The sequence below is a fragment of the Trachemys scripta genome, chromosome 2 (genome assembly GCF_013100865.1).
Source record: "Trachemys scripta elegans isolate TJP31775 chromosome 2, CAS_Tse_1.0, whole genome shotgun sequence".
Classification (NCBI taxonomy): Eukaryota; Metazoa; Chordata; order Testudines; family Emydidae; genus Trachemys; species Trachemys scripta.
In genome coordinates, this window is record NC_048299.1 from 114,380,248 (window position 1) to 114,400,448 (window position 20,201).

The window sequence follows — 20,201 nt, forward strand, 5'->3', positions numbered from 1 at the left end:
GCTCCAGGCCAATGGGAGCTGCTGGAAGCGGCGTGGGCTGAGGGACGTACTGGCCGCCGCTCCAGCAGCTCCCATTGGCCTGGAGCAGCGAACCGTGGCCAGTGGGAGCTGGGATCGGCCAAACCTATGGACGCGGCAGGTAAATAAACCAGCCTGGCCCACCAGGGGCTTTCCCTACACAAGCGGCGCCTCAAGTTTGGGAAACGCTGATCTAGGATAAGACAAAAGACCCTCATTCTTCAGATAAGGGGGATTAGAAGCCTCTTCACCTATTCTCTGGGATAACATTTTTACAGGTCTCAGGTGAAACAAACAGAAGTGGCATCATTGCAAGAGGGTCCTGTTGAGAGGGGTCCTGAAAAGGGACAGGGAAGGGCTATGGGGTGGGAGTAGTGAACAGAACTGTACAGGACAGGCTTGAAGAACAATGTCTAATGCCTATTAATTGGCTGTGACAGTCACCCAGACCCTGTGGAACAGGGCAAGGCAGGTCCCAGCTTCTGGCTGACACTGTTGTGGATCCCAAAACACCCATCAAATCTGCTGCCACAGAAAGTGCCACGCTGGTCAAGGAGTGGAAGATGGGCATCCCTGCGAACTAGGTTTAGTTTGTTGCTGTTAGCCATGGAAATAAGGTATCCTCTGCCTTTGTTGGGGTCAATTCTTATAAAGTTTCCTGTAGAGAGCCGGTATGTAAATCCTCAGGGACCTTAAGGTAGCCCTTGTGGAAATGGAGTGCTTCATCTTTCCTCTGGTTAAGAGTTCCAGTCCCCAAAAAGGCAAGTCCTCTACAGTGGCCTGTACTTTGTGTGGTATACCTGATGCCTGGAGGCTCATCACTTAGTGATGGCTATGACCATCCACCCTGTAGCTGTATCAGATGATAGTCATGAAAATATTGCTATAGGTGGCCAGGGCTGTCTGCTCCTCCCTGCTGATCTTTCATTTCAACCCTGCAATCCTGCAGGATTTCTGAAAGGGAGTGACACTCTCCCTCAGAGGGTAACTGTAGTTGGCAATTTGCAATTCGAAGCCACAGTGAAGCTGACGAACATGCCTTTTGCCAAAATAGATCTAACTTCTTGGGGTCCTTCTCCATAGATGTGCCTTTAGTGGACTTCAGTGTCTATTGTGCTGCAGATACAACAAAGGACTCTGGGTTCAGATGGGCGTAAAAGTGTTCAAAAACTTTTGTGGCACCTGATAACTTCACCGCATGCTAGGAGGTGGAAGGAAGGGTTTCCAGGGTTTGCAACTCTTTGTTAATAAAGAAAGTGATTCTGGCCAAAGGAATCTTTGATATCCGCCTGATGACCTGGTTAATTCTAAGAGCTAATGAAACTTCTCCTGTAGCTTCAATGCCCAGATTTCCTGCATTTTGAGAGAGGAAGTCCTGGAAGGCTTTAAAATCATCTGTCACCAGGGCAGGTGCTAGTGTTACTGCTTTGTCGGGCAAAGAAGAGGATTTTTTGGGAGGAGACCAGGGTTGCTGCTGTCTCTTTACTGTCTCCTGTTCCTTTGGGCTCATTTGCAGCTCCAGTTTGAGTGGCTTGGCCAGGGTGCAAGATTTAAAAAAAAAAAAAAAAAAAAGACATGTAGTAGGGTGATCTGCTCCTCCACACACATGGGAGGAGGGTCCCCAGTAAGGTCATGGTGGCAAACCAAAAGAGTAGTGGCCTGGCTGTGATGGGACAGCCCAATGCCACTCCCACACCAGTTGGGACAGCAATGTGATCTCAAGAAGGGTATTGGGGAGCCTCTGTTCATTCCTCAATGGCGGGGGGCAGGTATTTCTACCTGATGTTAATAAGGAGGAACAGGGCAGTGCTGATGAATGTACGAGGCCAGTATCGGATCTGATGCCAGCTGCCTCCAGCACTGGGAACATTTCTGGAAAAAATGTGGATGCCTCTACAACATATCTGAAGTTTTTGCTTGGCTCCATTACAGGCACTTCATTACGGTGCTGGGTCTTTCATTCTGCCCAACTGCTTAGGGACTTAGCCCTTGGAGGAGAGATTTGCCACGTCCTCTCTCTGGAGTTCTCTCTCTCTATGCTTGCTTTAACTACACAAGTCAGTGTCCTGTTTATGAGCAAATGCAGATGCGGTTGCTGGCTTTGCTACCTGCAGCACTGGTGCAATTAGTGGATAAGGCGTCATCAGCACTGGGACTACAAGTGCTGGGACTGTCAATGTCAAGGCTATTGGCACAGAGGTCTCATGAACCAGGGACTTTGACAATACTGAAGTGGTTGGCATTAATATTGCTGATTCTGCCAGAGCCTTCTTCACTTTCTTTCCCCTGCCAGATCCCAGTGCGTGAAGAGTGCTCGGCGGGAGCGCTGGCCGACAATGGTTAATCCAGCCTCACTTTAGTCAGATCCAAAGGTGACTGTTATGAAGTAACCCACGCGGACTGCTCAAGTAAATGCATCTTGCGCCACATGTCCCTGGATCTGCAGAAGGGCTTACACCACAAGGACTTAGAAAGGATGTGGTAGTCTCATAGGCAGAAGAGGCATCGTCTGTGTGTATCCTCGATGGGAATGAGTCCATCACAGGATGAGCAGGAAGAACTGCACTCTGCCATGAGGTGTGGCAGTTAGGATGAACTGCCACACCTCATTCCACTGTTGTACAGAGGGGTCATACAGTGGGGGGAGACAATCAATTTTTTTTAATGTCTTATGAGAAAAAAGGGAGGATAGATTTCACACCAAATAAGTTGTAAAAGCCTGGTTTAGGGTCTCTGAAGAGAGCAGTGGGTCGGACATAAGCTGAATTCTGTCTTACTGCCATGGGTGGTAAAAGGGAACTGAGGGAGGATCGCGGCTGTGCTGATTTTTAATTCTACTAGGCAAGTTTAATAAGCAAATCTGATCTCAAGTGAGCTATCTGAGACTGAACCTGAATGGAATTCTCATTCATGGCAACAACCTAATTTAGAGTTAAAAGATTTTACATCAGGCAAACATTAACGGCTAGATTTCCATGAGTGCCCATCACTCAGCAACTCACATTGCAAGAGACCACAATAAGGCACAGGGTGAACAAATGCCTCCAACAGACACTACTAGTGAAAAAAAAAAAAATCTAATCTCGTGCATGAGGTGCACATGCACCTACAATGGGATCCATGCTGACACATACTTAAAGAAGTAGCTCTCTTTCTGCAGAAGTTAACACTTGCCCAGGAAAAATTTCGACTTGCCCTGAGGTAGTACATTTTTCAATTCCTGTTTAAAAGCATCACTCCTAAATTGTCTGCTCTAAGATGTACACCATACCATTATGTGAAATTTACTCCCTAGGGTGTGGAGGTCTGAATAGCAGGGAGGAAAGTCTGAGGGTTATACTTAAAACGATATTTACAGTGAAAACTGAAGATTTATTTTGTCAGGTTTTTATTAGTAAACAAACAAAAAAATATAAAACAAAACCAGTTACTACACTTTAAAGGGCCACTGTCAAGCAAGATGTTAGGTGTGTAAGTTTTGTAAAAGCTTACTAATTACGACATCAAGAAATATTTCCATTAATTCTTTAATTCTAATGGCAACTGGTTTAATCTGAACAAATAAGAATTCCTCTGCACTGTTGGCAACATTTCAACGCTTAGGATTCTCTTCATGCAAAATTCCACCAATTACATAAAGGTATGAATAAACATCACTTTAGTCAAAGAGGTTCAAAAGGTCATGTGGACTCTTAAAATACTAAATTAATATTAGCCAGATTTTATAACGCAAGTCAATTAGGAACAGGTTTAACACAAAACAAGAGATTGTCTACACAGCCTTTTGCACTGGTTTAAAAACTGATTTAGTTAAACCAGTATAACCTGTGTTTAAATAAGGCTTTAATGAAGGAAAATCTGAAAGTTAAACTGATCAGACAATAGTCTGTTTCCTTTTTGTTTCTCTCTGCTGCAATAATACATAAAGCAATTCTGAAAAATTGTGCTTACAGGATGCTTGTGCCGCTCGTAAGGATTTTTTTTTTTGAACTATAATTTGACCTGACCAAACTCTTAAAAACTGATAAAGAAGTGACAAAACTCCCATGATATATGAATCTTAAGTTCTTTACCATATTCACTGGTGCAAAATTAACCAAAAAATAATGCTACCAAAAAAGATTTTCTTTTCCTTACAGAGACTGAAATATGACAAAAAAAATTAATGGCTAATATTGTATGCCAACTGGGTACCACAAAGTGAACACTTTAGAAAGAAAATGCACTTTGTTTCTACAAGTGTATTCTGTATATAGAAAAACTTCTGTAGAAAAACAAACTTCAAAGTGTTGATGCCTCTACTGCACATTTAATGTACAAATGAGAGAACTATAAAACTAATCATACATTTGCTGTTAATATTAAATGTTCTACGCTAGTATAGTCACAATCCTTGAGTAAATACCTACTACTTAACATGGAAAACTTACACATGGTGAATTGGTGAGACCTGTCCTTGACACTTTCTTTTAATATATGTAGACTGAGTACCTTCTTTAACACTGATTTGTAATTCTACTAGGCAAGTTTAATAAGCAAATCTGATCTCAAGTGAGCTATCTGAGACTGAACCTGAATGGAATTCTCATTCATGGCAACAACCTAATTTAGAGTTAAAAGATTTTACATCAGGCAAACATTAACGGCTAGATTTCCATGAATGCCCATCACTCAGCAACTCACATTGAATTATTTTTGGGGGGAGGGGAGCAGGGAGGATGCACTGAACACTTCTGAAAATCTGGCCACAAAAGTTTCCAAGTGTAGTTTAACTATAAAGCACAAATGCAATGCTATTTATACAGAAGTTAATGCCACTCACACTTGCCAAGGAAAAATCTCTACTTGCCTTGATGTAGTGGCATCTTCACGGTATTGAGTGCTCTGAGAGTAAGCCAAATTCTTCTAACTTAAAGTATATTAGAGAAGAAAAAGAATTTCTGCATGCATTCATACACCAACTCCAAATTTAAAAGTCAATTTTTAATGCAGAATACAATTTGTAGGCAAACTAGTGATTTTATTAGCTACCCTCTCCCCCTTCCACCCACCCCCCCCCCCCCCCAAATAGTCAACATACCCTACACTTCCGTAAAAGCGCACAGGAGTAGAAACTCCACTGAACTTTACTTTCTAGCCCACTTTGGTATTTAAAGATATTAGGCTAAACTAACAAGTCACAGTTAACATAGACAGGGCCTTCGCACTGATGCAAATATTTCTCTGTAGGTACCCCAGTGCAAACTCCGTGTAAGCTGGCTACAGGAATGCAAAACGGGGGCTTACACTAGTTTACTTCAGTATGTTACCATATTAAGCTAAACTTGTTTAAACACCACTTTATGCTAGTGTAGCCCATCCATACCGTAACAGGTGCCAAGCTTCATGGTTCTAGTAAGTTGTTTAGTAAGTAAGCAGTTTCAAGGGATGTCTTCTCTCCCTACCCCCAAATCTTTCCTAAAAATAACTTTAAATCAAGCATTTAATATTAATTACAGCTGGCATTACCTGATTAGAAAGTTATAACTTGCAATCAATGTATTTCTCTCATTGACATTTTCCCTTTCAAGCATTAGATATTCCCTCAAAATACTACTACTTCCAAACTAGAGTTAAGCAAATGTTCTGACTAAAAAATTCCATTTTAAAAGCAAGTTCATTGGATACAGTAGTAAAGTTTAGTATGAAGACCCAACAACTACAGCCTTGCCAGTTCTCACTCATGTCCACTATTCCATGCAACTTTTCAAAATAATTTTGATGTACACAATAAATCTATTGTAAATTGTCTAAGTTATCAAAGCTCTTAAGACCCATACTTGGTTGAAGTTACTGATTTTCTTGAAAGTTATTTTCACAAACTGTGGACCTACAAACAGTGCATAAAAAGCCCCTCAAATTCACTTCATATCCACCAATCAAGAATTCTAGAAAGCCAAGAGTTATTTTCAACGCATAGATAGCACTGTACACAATGAGCATGTTGACTTCATGTATCTTTTAAAAACGTAGTTGCTAAGTACTATCTTGGATGTGATGAGAACACACATTTAGGCAACATTAAAGGTCACAGCAGGCAAGCACTTACTACTGAGCCTGGTGCTTACCACCATGAATAATTCCACTGAAGTTAATCCAACTCTCAGCAGCATTACAAACGGCATGTTTGTTCAGCATGTTCAGGTCCCACGGTTGGACGTTTGAACACAAGAACACCAGCTCGTTGAAACAGTATTGTTTCCAAAGCCACACTAATTGCTCCGCTATATACGTAGGTGCATGATGTTACATCTTTCACAGTCTAACTGATTATGCACGTTGCATATGCAGCCTAAATGGATGTTGCCAATGGAGCTCCCCGCGCATCCTGACTTTGTACTTTACATTGACAACTTCACGGTTCCAGCCTGACAGGATTGAACCTCTATGTGCAACGCTGCGGCTTCGCGCAGTCCTTATGTAACCCGCCACACCGCACGCACGCAGGGCACAAGCTCAGGTTTACAACTGCACGTGAGCACTGGAAACCCCTCGCCAGCCCTGCCGCCCCCAGGAGCTCGCCCGCTCCCCTTTGTGGCGGGGGGCAGGCGGAGCCCAGCCCGGGCACGCAGTGGGGGCAGTGGGGGCCCGGGCGCCGCCAAGGGCGAGCGGGGGAAGTTACGGACCCCGCAGGCCGGGGAGAGCGGCCCGGCCGCAGCCTGCGCCCCCTGCCCAGGGCGCGGCGGCAAAGCAGCGCGGGGATGCTGCCCGGGCGGGGCGGGCAGCCGCGGGCCGGCCCCGCTTTCCTGGAGCCCGAGCCGGGGGCACCGCAGTCCCCTCCCGGCCGGGCACACGAGCCGCGGGGCCGCTCGCACAAACTTCTCCGGGCCGCGGGGGAACCCGCCCGGCCCCGTCACACGCGGCTGCCGCGACCCCGGCCCGGCCCGCGCGGAGCCGGGATTTCTACCTGCGACACCAGCGGGACCAGCGTCTGCTCCACCGAGCGCGTGCGGATCTCCAGCGCCGCCTCCGCGCCCAGCCCCGCCGACGACGCGGAGGAGACGCCGCTGCTGCTGCACGGGGACGTGGCCATGGCGGGAGCGGGAGCCGCAGCCGGACCGGCTCCGTGGCGCCTCCCCCGGCCCGCAGCGCGCTAGTCTCCCGCCGACACCGCTGCGGCCCCGGAGCCCGCCCCGAGCCCCGCCCCCCGGCCCGGCAGCCAGCCCGAGTCGGGGGCCGGGCCGGGCAGGGGCCGCGCCGGCTGCGCACATCGCCCCCTAGCGGGGCCGGGCCGGAGCCGGATCGTGAACACCTGCCCTCGCCCCGGGACGCAGCCCCCCGTGAGTGGCAAGTCCCCGCGGCCTGTCGGGCTCTCCCGCGCTCCCGGCTATAGCTGCCCCCACCCAGGCGCGCCGCGGCTGCCAGCCAGAGCCTCCGCACGTTTCCCTACATTGGCCCCTGGAAAACAAACCCAGTCACAGCTACCGGCCCGTCCTCCGCCCTCCCCGCGCTCCTGCTTCTAGCGCTGGAATAATTTGGGAACAGGACACTGCCGCCGTCCCCTCCACGTGCTGCACACATGCCATCCTGGTTCTTCTCCGCTCGAGCTGCTCCCAATCAGCTCTTTCCCCGCCTTGTACCGCGCCGGTCTCCCACACCCCAGTTTTCCGCCGTGCCTTGAACTTCTCTTGGCAGGGCCAGAGCTCCCGTTCAGCGCCATGTGCCAGTTCTCCTCCTCCGCGAGCCAGGCCCATCTCCACACAGCTACAAAGCTGGCTGCCCAGGAAGCGGGGGGTTGTTGGAGGTCAAGCTTTGCTGCCCCGTCAACCACTTAGGAGACTCTCTGCCTCCTCATTTTACACACAGGGGAGAGTGAACAGCTGGGTCTCCGGAAGCTGCAAAGTTTGTTTTTGGGGGGGAATTCTGGTAGTCAACCAAAAATCCAGAGGTGCTGGTGAGGTGTGAGCCAGAGAGCTAGCCCCAAAGCTAGTTCCCCACTGAAGGCAAGTGGGTCTGGGATTCACATGTTTTATCCTGCTTCGCAACCTCCCTGGAAAAAACAAGGACCAGTTGGAGCAGGTTTAATGTCTTGAAGGGAGAAACATCCCACAGTCTCTGTCCTTACAGCAGCACTGCCTTGAAGTGATAAGCCCCCCACCTGCCATTCCAGGGATTCCTTCCTCTACCTCGGTGGTTCTCAACCTGCGGCCCAGTCAGCACAGAGCTGTGGCCCATGTGATAACCTCCAGGCCATACAGGTAGTATTGGATGTGACCCACATGATGCATTTTGGGCGGCATATGTGGCACACAGTGGTAAATAGGTTGAGAACCACTGCTCTACCTAGAACATATGTTGTTGATTTGCGAATCAACAATTTGAGGAAATGTCCTATACACTCCCTATTTTGGTGGCAGAATAGACGAGCTTCATGCTTAGTTTGACTCACCTCATCACATTGCATTATGATCTACTGGAACGATCCTAGAAACAATATTCGAACCAAAAAACCTCACTTGCTCACCCAATATGGTTGTTTATAGCACATTAAAAAATCCTGGAAAACAATCTGTACTTTAATATGTAAAGGTTTTGCATTGTCATTGGCCTTTGAAATCAAACAACTTACAAATGTTTTTAGTGTCATTTACACAATACTGAAAGTTATTTTACTGCTAAGGGAGTCAAGATTTAGTTGGCCTACTTAGATTTTTAATAAAAAGAGAAAATTGCTAGAGCTGCAGATCTAACCCTAGATAAAGCCATGACCCTATTCTTATTAACTCAGGAAATTGGATTCCATCCCCATCCAATATTGTATCTTCCAAAGTGACATCCATTGTACAACATCAAGTGTTACAAGGAAGATATTTGCTTGTTCAGAAGGTGGAAATATCTTATAGCACAAGTTTAAATGAGCTATACCTTCTTAAATTAAAAGTCAACCATGTTTATGCAACTATCTCTAAATACTGCTGAGACTTCTATTTTTCTGTTAATCCTAGACTGTAAGCTTTTTGGGGCAGAGCCAGTCTTCTTTGTTACTTGTTAGTACAGTCCCTAAAATAGTGAGGTCCTGGTGCTTGAATGTATTTCCTAGGCACTACCATAATATAAACCACATAAAATCTACATTTTACATCTAACATGGCACAATACACCCACACCCAGTTTAGACTTGTCTAGCCGCACCAAAATGTGTGTTAGTGTTAGCTGCTGCTGCACCATTTCTTCAGTGTTGAAAAAGACTGAGGCTCAACGTTTTCCAAGTTGGATGTAGTTTCCAGATCAGACACAGGATAAGTAAAACGTTCAGCTCTGAGATGAGACAAGAGAAATAGTACAGCATAATGTCAATTTTAAATAAAAATGTCTCCTGAAAAAAATCCTCTATGACCCATTTTTAGATATCACACACACACACACACACACACAACTAAATACATATTGACAATTACTATTGTACATACACTTAAAGTAGCTTCCCTTCTTCAACAAATTATATATACCAGACCAGTGATTCTCAAACTTTTGTACTGGTGACCCCTTTCACATAGCAAGCTTCTGAGTGCAACCCCCCTTATAAATTAAAAATTCTTTTTTATATATTCAACACCATTATGCTGGAGGCAAAGCGGGGTTGGGGGTGGAGGCTGACAGCTCCCCCGCATAATAACCTCACGATCCCGTGAAGGGTCCCAACCCACAGTTTAAGAACCCCTGTGCTAGACGGAGGCATTGATTTGAGGCAGCAAAGTTTAAATCTAACCAATCTGCAGAAAAGACAGGATACTTGGGGAAAGGAGCTTTGGAGGGTGTTCAAATATAATATGGTAAGAGAGTTCCCAAGGAGTTGGGGATGGATGTGTTTCAACTAAGCAGCACCAAAAAAAGCATGCATTCCTACTGAAGATTAAAACCCCTAAAGTGTAGATTAGGTACATGTAAGCACTTTTATCCCCAAACATATAAACATTTAGAATTCTCTGCCTCAGGAGATATTGGCAGAATTCTCCTCACAGATTTTCAGGAAGCAAAAATTACTATTCTTCAGGCTGGGAATACATAAATACTAGAACACACACACACAGCATGCTATGCCTCACAGCTAACCAGACACCACCCACATCTCTGTGGAAACAATGAGAGTTAAAATATGCATGAAAGGGAAGAAACAGATGGTCAGAAAGGAAGAGGTGCTAGGGAGCAGCAGCTTTACATGACATCCTCCTCCAGTACTTGCTCTTACCATACACAGCAAATTGTTAAGAGTTAATGATGCTCATTACAACATTAACTCCTTATCTACAAGAAAGAGCACGTAAGCTATAGACTAGGAGAACTGCCACAGAGCTAGGAGAGATGGCAGTCACTTTATGGGGCTTTCCTGAAATCCATTATGTCAGGTCTGGGTTTCATTCAGGTCCACTAATGTTATAAAATGTGTTCCTGCCCCTTCCTCGCCACAAGCACCAGTCCAGTGTTGCAAGAGGAAAGAATGAGAGATGAAGGCACAGAAACAGAAGCAAATATACAAGCAATTTTTCCACTAATCAAAAAAAATGATTTGGGGCTTTTGATACCAAGGGTTGGTCTGGCTGGTTACAAGGTATTCAATCCTCACTCACTGTGAGGGGGTCCCTGGACTGTAACCTGGACTGGGACCACTGTGCCTTCCAAACCTACCAACATGGGCTGCCTCTCACACTGTGAAACTGATGTCAAGCTACAAGCGTCTGACAGGCACTGCCATCCGCAAGCCTCTGCCACTTACACAGCCATCCACAGGCAGACACACACCCAACTGAGTTACATGAATGATCTAGCCACTTATGAACCATCAATAGAGAGGCTCCAGCCAATTCACCTCCCCCCCCCCCAGTCTTGCACCCCAGAGCTGTACTGTCTTGCATTGGTCAGAAGCCTAGCCAGTGTAAGCTCATTACCTAGTTCACTACTTCTTCATAGGAAAATTGACATGCACCAGCCTTTGTAACCTGAGATGAGATTCCCTTAACACTTCAACCAAAAAATTCACACTGTTTTAGGTGAAATATAAAAACAGATTTATTAACTACGGAAAGATAGATTTTAAGTGATTATAAGTAGCAGCCATACAGATCAAAGTTGGCTACTTAAGAAATAAAAGTAAATTCACAATCTAAATTTTGCAAACTAAGGCCTGGTCTACACTATGAGTTTAGGTTGAATTTAGCAGCGTTAAATCGAATTAACCCTGCACCCATCCACACAACGAAGTCATTTACTTCTACATAAAATCAATTTCTGTACTCCTCCCCGACGAGGGGAGTAGCGCCAAAATCGACATTGCCATTTCGAATTAGGGTTAGTGTGGCCGCAATTCGACGGTATTGGCATCCGGGAGCTATCCCACACCACTGTGATCGCTCTGGACAGCAATCTGAACTCGGATGCACTGGCCAGGTAGACAGGAAAAGCCCTGTGAACTGTTGAATTTCATTTCCTGTTTGCCCAGCTTGGAAAGCACAGGTGACCACGCAGAGCTCATCAACACATGTAACCATGCAGTCCGAGAATCGAAAAAGACCACCAGCATGGACCGTATGGGAGGTACTAGATCTGATTGCTATGTAGGGACAGGATTCTCTGCTAGGAGAACTACGTTCCAAAAGACGAAATGCCAAAACATTTGAAAAAAATCTCCAAGGACATGATGGAGAGAGGCCACAATAGGGACTCATATCAGTGCCGCGTGAAAGTTAAGGAGCTCAGACAAGCCTACCAGAAAACCAAAGAAGCAAATGGAAGGTCTGAGGCAGAGCCGCAGACATGCCACTTCTATGCTGAGCTGCATGCAATTCTAGGGGGATCCGCCACCACTACCCCACCCCTGACCGATGATTCCAAGTAGGGGGTAATCTCAGCCAGTCCTGAGGATTCTGCGGACAGGGAAGATAAGGAGGAGGAGGATGAAGACAAGCTTGCAGAGAGCACACAGCACTCCGTTCTCCCCAACAGCCAGGATCTTTTTCTCAGTCTGACTGAAGTACCCTCCCAACTCTCCCAAGGCAGTATCCCAGACCATGAAGCCATGGAAGGGGCCTCTGGTGAGTGTACCTTTGTAAATATAAAACATGGTTTAAAAGCAAGTGTTTTTTAATGATTAATTTGCCCTGAGGACTTGGGATGCATTCGCGGCCAGTACAGCTACTGGAAAAGTCTATTAACGTGTCTGGGGATGGAGCAGAAATCCTCTAGGGAATCTCCATGAAGCTTTCCTGGAGGTATTCCAAAAGCCTTTGCAGAAGGTTTCTGGGCAGTGCAGCCTTATTCCGTCCTAATGGTAGGACACTTGACCACGCCATGCTAGTAGCAAGTAATCTGGTATCATTGCATGACAAAGCCTGGCAGCGTATGGTCCTGGTGTTTGCTGGCACACAAGCAATATCCGTTCTTTATCTCGCTATGTTATCCTCAGGAGAGTGATATCGTTCATGGTAACTTGGTTGAAATACAGGAATTTAATTAAGGGGACAGAGGTGGCCATTCCTACTGGGCTGTTGGCCTGTGGCTGAAAAGAAATTCTTCCCTGCAGTTAGCCAAGCGGGGGGGAGGGGGAAGGGGGCCCATTGGCGCTGAGCTTTTTGCGTTTGGCTAGCAGGGATCTTCCCTGATACCAGCCATGTGATGGGGGGAGGGATAAAGCGATCATCCCAGAGAATTGGATCGGGGGAGTTAGTTTGGTTTCTGCTGCTGCACGTTAACAGGAAAACCGCAGCACTCAACGGGCTTTGCTTGGTATGTGGGAAAGGAGGGCGCTGCTTTTAGGAAAGTTGCAGAAGCCGAAAGACAATGGCTTACCATGGCCGCATGCAAGCCAAATTCTGTTGCCCGGACCTGCATCTGTGATCTCTAACACCAAAGCCACAGGCACTCAATATTAAGATGCAAAATGCAACCTTGTACTGAAATCACATGTGCTATGTAATGTGAATAGTGTTGTTCACCGTGAAAGAGTATAAGCATTGTTCTGTAAAATGTATCTTTTTAAATACTTCTCTCCCTTTTTTCCCTCTCGCAGCTGCAAATTTTTCAAGCCTCCCTCCTCCGTCCCGAAGGCTATCTCAGATAAGGCGGCAAAAAAAATGCATGCGAGACGAAATGTTCTCAGAAATCATGCGATCGACCCGCGATGAAAGAGCTCATCTGAATGAGTGGCAGGACACCCTATCCCAGTGCAGGAAAGCTGCCAGTGAACGTGAGACCATGAGGGATGAACGAGAGGACAGAAGGGACGAACGTGAAGAGAGGAGGGACACTTGAGATGAGAGGTAGCAGGATTCAACGCTGGGGCTGCTGCATGAGCAAACGGACATGCTCTGGCATCTGGTGGAGCTTCAGGAACGGCAGCAGGATCACAGAGTGCCGCTGCAGCCCCTGTATAACCGCCCTCCCCACTCACCATGTTCCATAGTCTCCTCACCCAGACATGTAAGAACGCGGGGGGAGGAGGGGGAAGGCTCCGTGCACCCTCCCACTGCACCCCAGTGGACAGCCCAAGCAAAAGGCTGTCATTATTTTGAACTTTTGAAGTGGCCTTCTCCTTCCCTCCTATCCTCCTCCCAAACCCCACCCGGGCTACCTTGTCAGTTCTCTCCCTCTTTTTATAATCAATTAATAAAGAATACATGATTTTTAAATGATAGTGACTTTATTTCCTTTGAAAGCAAGCTGTGATTGAAGGGGGAGGGTGGGTTGCTTACAGAGAATGAGTCAATCAAGGTGGCGGGTTTTCATCAAGGAGAAACAAACAGAATTTTCACACCGTAGCCTGGCCAGTCATGAAACTGGTTTTCAAAGCTTCTCTGATGCGCAGCACTTCCTGGTGTACTCTTCTAATCGCCCTGGTGTCTGGCTGCGCATAATCAGCGGCCAGGCGATTTGCCTCACTCTCCCACCCTGACATAAAGGTCTCCCCCTTACTCTCACAGAGATTGTGGAGCACACAGCAAGCAGCAATAACAATGGGAATATTGGTTTGGCTGAGGTCTGAGCGAGTCAGTAAAGTGTGCCAGCGACCCTTTAAACGTCCAAATGCACATTCTACCACCATTCTGCACTTGCTCAGCCTGTAGTTGAACAGGTCCTGACTACTGTCCAAGCTGCCTGTGTATGGCTTCATGAGCCATGGCATTAAGGGGTAGGCTGGGTCCCCAAGGATAACTATAGGCATTTCAACATCCCCAACGGTTATTTTCTGGTCTGGGAAGTAAATCCCTTGCTGAAGCCATTTAAACAGATTAGTGTTCCTGAAGATGCGACCATCATGAACCCTTCCGGCCATCCCATGTTGATGTTGGAGAAACGTCCCTTGTGATCCACAAGTGCTTGCAGCACCATTTAAAAGTACCCCTTGCGGTTTATGTACTGGCTGCCCTGGTGCTCCGGTGCCAAGATAGGGATATGGGTTCCATCTATCGTCCCACCACAGTTAGGGAATCCCATTGCAGCAAAGCCATCCACTATGACCTGCACATTTCCCAGAGTCACTTCCTTCAGTAGCAGCAGCTCAGTGATTGCTTTGGCTACTTAGAATCATAGAATATCAGGGTTGGAAGAGACCTCAGGAGGTCATTTAGTCCAACCCCCTGCTCAAAGCAGGACCAATCCCCAGACAGATTTTTACCCCAGTTTCCTAAATGGCCCCCTCAAGGATTGAATTCACAATCCTGGGTTTAGCGGGCCAATGCTCAAACTACTGAGCTATCCCTCCCCCTGCTGTGATGTACTTGCATCACAGCAGCCCCCACAGTAGATTTGCCCACTCCAAATTGATTCCCGACTGACCAGTAGCTGTCTGGCGTTGCAAGCTTCCACAGAGCTATCGCCACTCGCTTCTCAACTGTGAGGGCTGCTCTCATCTTGGTATTCTGGCGTTTCAGGGCAGGGGAAAGCAAGTCACAAAGTTCCATGAAAGTGCCCTTACGCATGTGAAAGTTTCTCAGCCACTGGGAATAGTCCCACACCTGCAACACTATGTGGTCCCACCAGTCTGTGCTTGTTTCCTGGGCCCAGAATCGGCGTTCCACGGCTATAAACTGCCCCATTAACAGCATAATCTCCATAGCGCCGGGGCCATGTCCATGTCCTCATCACTCTCGTCGCCGCGCTGCAGTTGCAGCCTCCTCCTCGCCTGGTTTTTCAGGTTCTGGTTTAGCGTAAACTGCACGATAATGCGCGAGGTGTTTACAATGTTCATGACTGTTGTCTTGAGCTGAGCGGGCTCCATGCTTGCCGTGGTATGGCGTCTGCACTGTTCACCCAGGAAAAAAGGTGTGAAATGGTTGTCTGCTGTTGCTTTCATGGAGGGAGGGATGAGGCTGTACCCAGAACCACCAGCGACAATGTTTTTTGCCCCATCAGGCATTGGGATCTCAACCCAGAATTCCAATGGGCGGGGGAGTTTGCGGGAACTATGGGATAGCTATGGGATAGCTACCCACAGTGCAACGCTCCGGAAGTCGACGCTAGCCTCGATACATGGACGCACCCCACTGAATTAATGTGCTTAGTGTGGCCACATGCACTCGACTTTATACAATCGGTTGCCAAAAATCGAATTCTGTAAATTCGGAGTCATCCCGTAGTGTAGACATACCCTAAGTGTAGTAGGAAGAAAGGCTGAAACATAAGCCCTTACATCAGAGGCCTGGTATGAGACAGGACCTGCTCACAGAATTTGGCAAGAACAGGGCTGATACTGCAGAAATACACATTCCTAAGAAATGCTAGTTACAAAGTACTCACACAAACATATCCCAATATCAAGTGGTACCAGAACATCCCAATATCAAGGATGGTACAAAAACATTCCGCAAGGTTAACAGGAACACACTGACCCTTCCTTAAAGATAAGGTCAGGATAACATACGTAATAACAATGTTTTGATCAAACCAACATGTACAAGGTGATGGGTGATAACTAGCCATGTCAGAGGGCAGTAACCCCAGTAACTGTATCAGAGGGGCAGTATTAACTTGTTTGTATCACAGTATAAATATGTATCTCAGAGGGAGTATTTTTGTCTAGCCTAGGGAGGAATGGAAAGTCCCGCCATTCACTGAGCTGGTCCATTGTTACAGGCAAACATGTATTAGTGGTCCGGTAGAGTCTACGGAATACTAGTACCGTGCTTTGTCGGCAATAAACCTGGCTGGGTGCTTTCGTCCCTTAATGGATCTTGTGGTCATTGGGCAGTTTGCTCAAGGTCAGCTGTCCCAGCTGTCTGCACAGGGCTGGGGTGGCACACAGAGGGAACACACACGCAGCCAAACATCTATTAACATATAACCAATCTAAGCAGGGTTTGATAGATGGTATAAGCAGGTTACAGTTCCTCACTACAGAAGCTGGGACTACCTTCCAGGCTGGTACCAAACTGCCACAGTTCAAAGTCTTTATCTTACAGATGTGCTTCTAGATGGGGAGAAGGAGAGGCCCTGTGATGATGTCACTCTCCCTTTTTATACTTTTTTTCAGCTGCTAGAAAGATCCTTGATGTGACATGGGGGTCAGACAGTCCCATTGGTCAAGCAGTTTCCATTGCGTATGTGCCTTCTATAAGGAGTCTCGGGGATAGTGGATTCTTTCCTTGATGGGTCATCAACGCTGTCTGGCCTTCCTTTATTGTAACTGAAAGGCTGGCTTGTGAGCATTCCCAACCCCATAACATATTTAAATAAAACATAGCAATGATTCATAACTTCACATACAATTCAACAGGATATTAATGTTCAACAGATAAAGACTTTTAAAATGATACTTCACAAGGCGTACTTTGTACAAACCATATCATAATTACGTGACAGTGGTAAATATGGGAGTTCCAGGCTGCTACTTTGAGGTACAGAGTGTCACACTCACATACACAGGTTTGAATTGATAAATGTTGAGATTAGACAGGATGACATTCTCCCCAAAAGCATATTGGGAAGGACTGTGAGATAAAGGATATACAAATTCACTTTCCTGTGGAGTACTAAACAGGAATAATTTGTTAGGATTAGGTGGCCATATCCCTCAGGATCTGTCCCTGTAATTGCAAGAGAGAGCTGATGTTAGTGGATTTTGGTCCTTCCTATTTCTGTTGTGCTCAGTTTTAGAGATGAAAAAGGAAAACAAGTTAAATTGTTGGTGTGAAAGAATTTAGTAGAAAGAGCACTTTTTAAAGTCATTTTAGACCAAGATTGGGAAGCGTACTACCTACTGAGTTGTTGCAGGAAAGTTCTTCTCAACCTCTATTTGCACAGAGAAACCCACATTACAGACAGCTACTCTTTCTTAATGCTTTCGTTTTCCCCTTCCTGGAACAGCACCAGCAGCAAGTCTGGCTAAGGCAGATACTCTGTCGCTCTCCTGAATCCCTCCCTAATCTAGGTACATACCAACCAGGGAAGCCCCAGGCTCCATTTCTGGGCCATACCTTGGGTGAGAAGAGTACATTTTTCAATTGTGTTAAGGTAACACAATTGAAAATTAAGCTCCAAGCTAACATATTTGAAGTTGTCTTGAAAAGATTTACAAATGTGTTAGTCTTTCAATTATGTTAAACCAACTCAGTTGAACTAAGACAAATGAAGACCCTCACATCTTTTGCTGTCAAGACATACCCCTGGAGGGACTAATCTAAAATGAGCAACATAGAGATCTAAAGCATTCTGGCCGCCCATGTGAAGGACTCCAGAGAGGGATAGCCCATCAGCCCATGTTGAATGCTGCTCACTCTATCAATCCACCAAGCAAGGAGGCTGCCCAATTGCCAGGACAGTTTCTAGGTAACTGGTGAAGTTTAGCCTCACTAGCACTTAATTAGCAGCAGCCCCTCGTTGAGAGGTATTGAGATTTAGGATTCAGAGTAGCAGCCGTGTTAGTCTGTATCCGCAAAAAGAACAGGAGTACTTGTGGCACCTTAGAGACTAACAAATTTATTAGAGCATAAGCTTTCGTGGGCTACAGCCCACTTCTTCAGATGCATATAGAGATTTAGGTGTTAGGGTAACAAGAATCAGGACTCATGAATTCTTTTCTTGACCTAAGTGGAGGAATTTAGATAGCAGGTTTTTTTTGGGGCAGGGGAGGGGAGGAGGAGAGGAGGGATACAGATCTTCAAAGTACCATGAGAATGTGAGCATGATCCCTCCCCCCAAGAGTCCCTCATTAGTGTGCCACCTCCCAGTTCCCCATCCTCAGATGTTCCACAAGACTATAGAAGTGGGCTGTAGTCCACGAAAGCTTATGCTCTAATAAATTTGTTAGTCTCTAAGGTGCCACAAGTACTCCTGTTCTTTTTGCGGATACAGACTAACACGGCTGCTACTCTGAAACCACAAGACTATGTCTTCCTACACAAAATCTACCCCTGTGGTGAGACACCTGCAGCTGTCCTCATCTGGGACTCTTCTCTCGCCCCAGTTCTCTCATACAAGAGAGAACCAACTTCCGAAGTGAAGAAGCTGCTGCTAAGCACCGGGCTCAGCCAACTCTTCTCTAGAGCTGGTTAAGCACTCCATCTGCATGCCTCACCTCCCTGCTTCTGCACTCAGAGCCTGTTGTGGGGCCAGACAGGGAAGGAGCTAAGATGGCACCACAGAGTGCCCTCTTGTCTGCCCAACAGAGGAACAGAGTGGCCCCTTATGCCAGGAGGCAGCAACTGCCTCCTCCCTGCCCAGCTGATCAGTGTGGAAAGCAAAGGGAGTGCTGAATGTTACTGCCCTAAGCAACCTCAGGCCTTGTCTACACTACGAGAGTAGTTCGAATTTACTTGCATCGAATTTTTGGAATCGATATTGCAAAGTCGAACGTCTGTGTCCACACTAAGGACAGTAATTCGACTTTGTGAGTCCACACTAACGGTGAAAGCGTCGACATTCGAAGCAGTGCACTGTGGTCAGCTATCCCACAGTTCCCGCAGTCCCCTCTGCCCATTGGAATTCTGGGTGTAGCCGGCAATGCCTTCTGGGTAACAAAATGTGTCGAGGGTGCTTTTGGGTAACTGTCGTCATCCGTCCATCACTCCCGCCCTCCCTCCCTGAAAGCGCCGGCGGGAAATCAGTTCGCGCACTTTTCCAGTCATTGACAGCGCGGATGCCACAGCACTGCGAGCATGGAGCACGCTGCGACCATCGCTGCAGTTGTGGCCGCTCTCAACGCCTCGCAGCTTATCATACACCTTTCCCTGAGGCAGATGCAGAAAAGTCAGGCGAGGAGGCTACGGCACCGCGGTGATGTCCTGAAGTCTGAGAGTAGCACAGACCTCTCAGAAAGCAGGGGACCCAGCGCCGAGGACATCACGATGGCAATGGGTCATGTTGATGCCGTGGAACGGCGATTCTGGGCACGGGAAACAAGCACTGAGTGGTGGGACCGCATAGTGCTGCAGGTCTGGGATGAATCCCAGTGGCTGCGAAACTTTCGCATGCGGAAGGGAACTTTCCTGGAACTTTGTGAGTTGCTGTCCCCTGCCCTGAAGCGCAATGACACCCGGTTGCGAGCTGCACTGAGTGTACAGAAGCGAGTGGCCATAGCCCTCTGGAAGCTTGCAACGCCAGACAGCTACCGGTCAGTCGCGAACCAGTTCGGGGTGGGCAAATCTACCGTGGGGGTTGTTGTGATGCAAGTAGCCAAGGCAATCGTTGATGTACTGCTGCCAAAGGTAGTGACCCTGGGAAACGTGGAGGCGATCATAGATGGCTTCGCAGCGATGGGATTCCCAAACTGCGGTGGGGCCATAGATGGAACTCACATCCCTATTCTGGCACCGGACCACCAAGCCACCCAGTACATTAACCGAAAGGGCTATTTTTCCATGGTGCTGCAAGCACTGGTGGACCACAGGGGACGTTTTACCAACATCTACGTGGGATGGCCGGGCAAGGTTCATGACGCTCGTGTTTTCAGGAACTCTGGTCTGTTTAGACGGCTGCAACAAGGTATTTACTTCCCGGACCACAAAATAACTGTTGGGGATGTGGAGATGCCTATAGTCATCCTCGGGGACCCAGCCTACCCGCTAATGCCCTGGCTCATGAAGCCCTATACTGGCGCCCTGGACACTGAAAAAGAACTCTTCAACTACCGGCTGAGCAAGTGCAGAATGGTGGTGGAGTGTGCTTTTGGCCGTCTCAAGGGGAGATGGAGAAGCTTACTGACTCGCTGTGATCTC

At 47.1% G+C, this 20,201-nt stretch overlaps 1 protein-coding gene across 3 annotated transcripts in view; it reads right to left on the reverse strand.

Moving 5' to 3' along the window:
• Positions 1 to 7,164, reverse strand: part of CTNNAL1 (catenin alpha like 1) — a 140,961-nt gene extending 133,797 nt beyond the window's left edge. For 2 of the 3 annotated variants that reach the window (XM_034761455.1, XM_034761453.1), the window contains exon 1: positions 6,965 to 7,162. In XM_034761455.1, the coding sequence (XP_034617346.1) occupies positions 6,965 to 7,090 (126 nt within the window). In that variant the 5' untranslated portion in view covers positions 7,091 to 7,162. Of the gene's footprint in view, positions 1 to 6,964 lie in introns of all 3 variants that reach the window. The other variant, XM_034761454.1, reaches the window with a different exon arrangement.
• Positions 7,165 to 20,201: the final 13,037 nt, after the last annotated feature.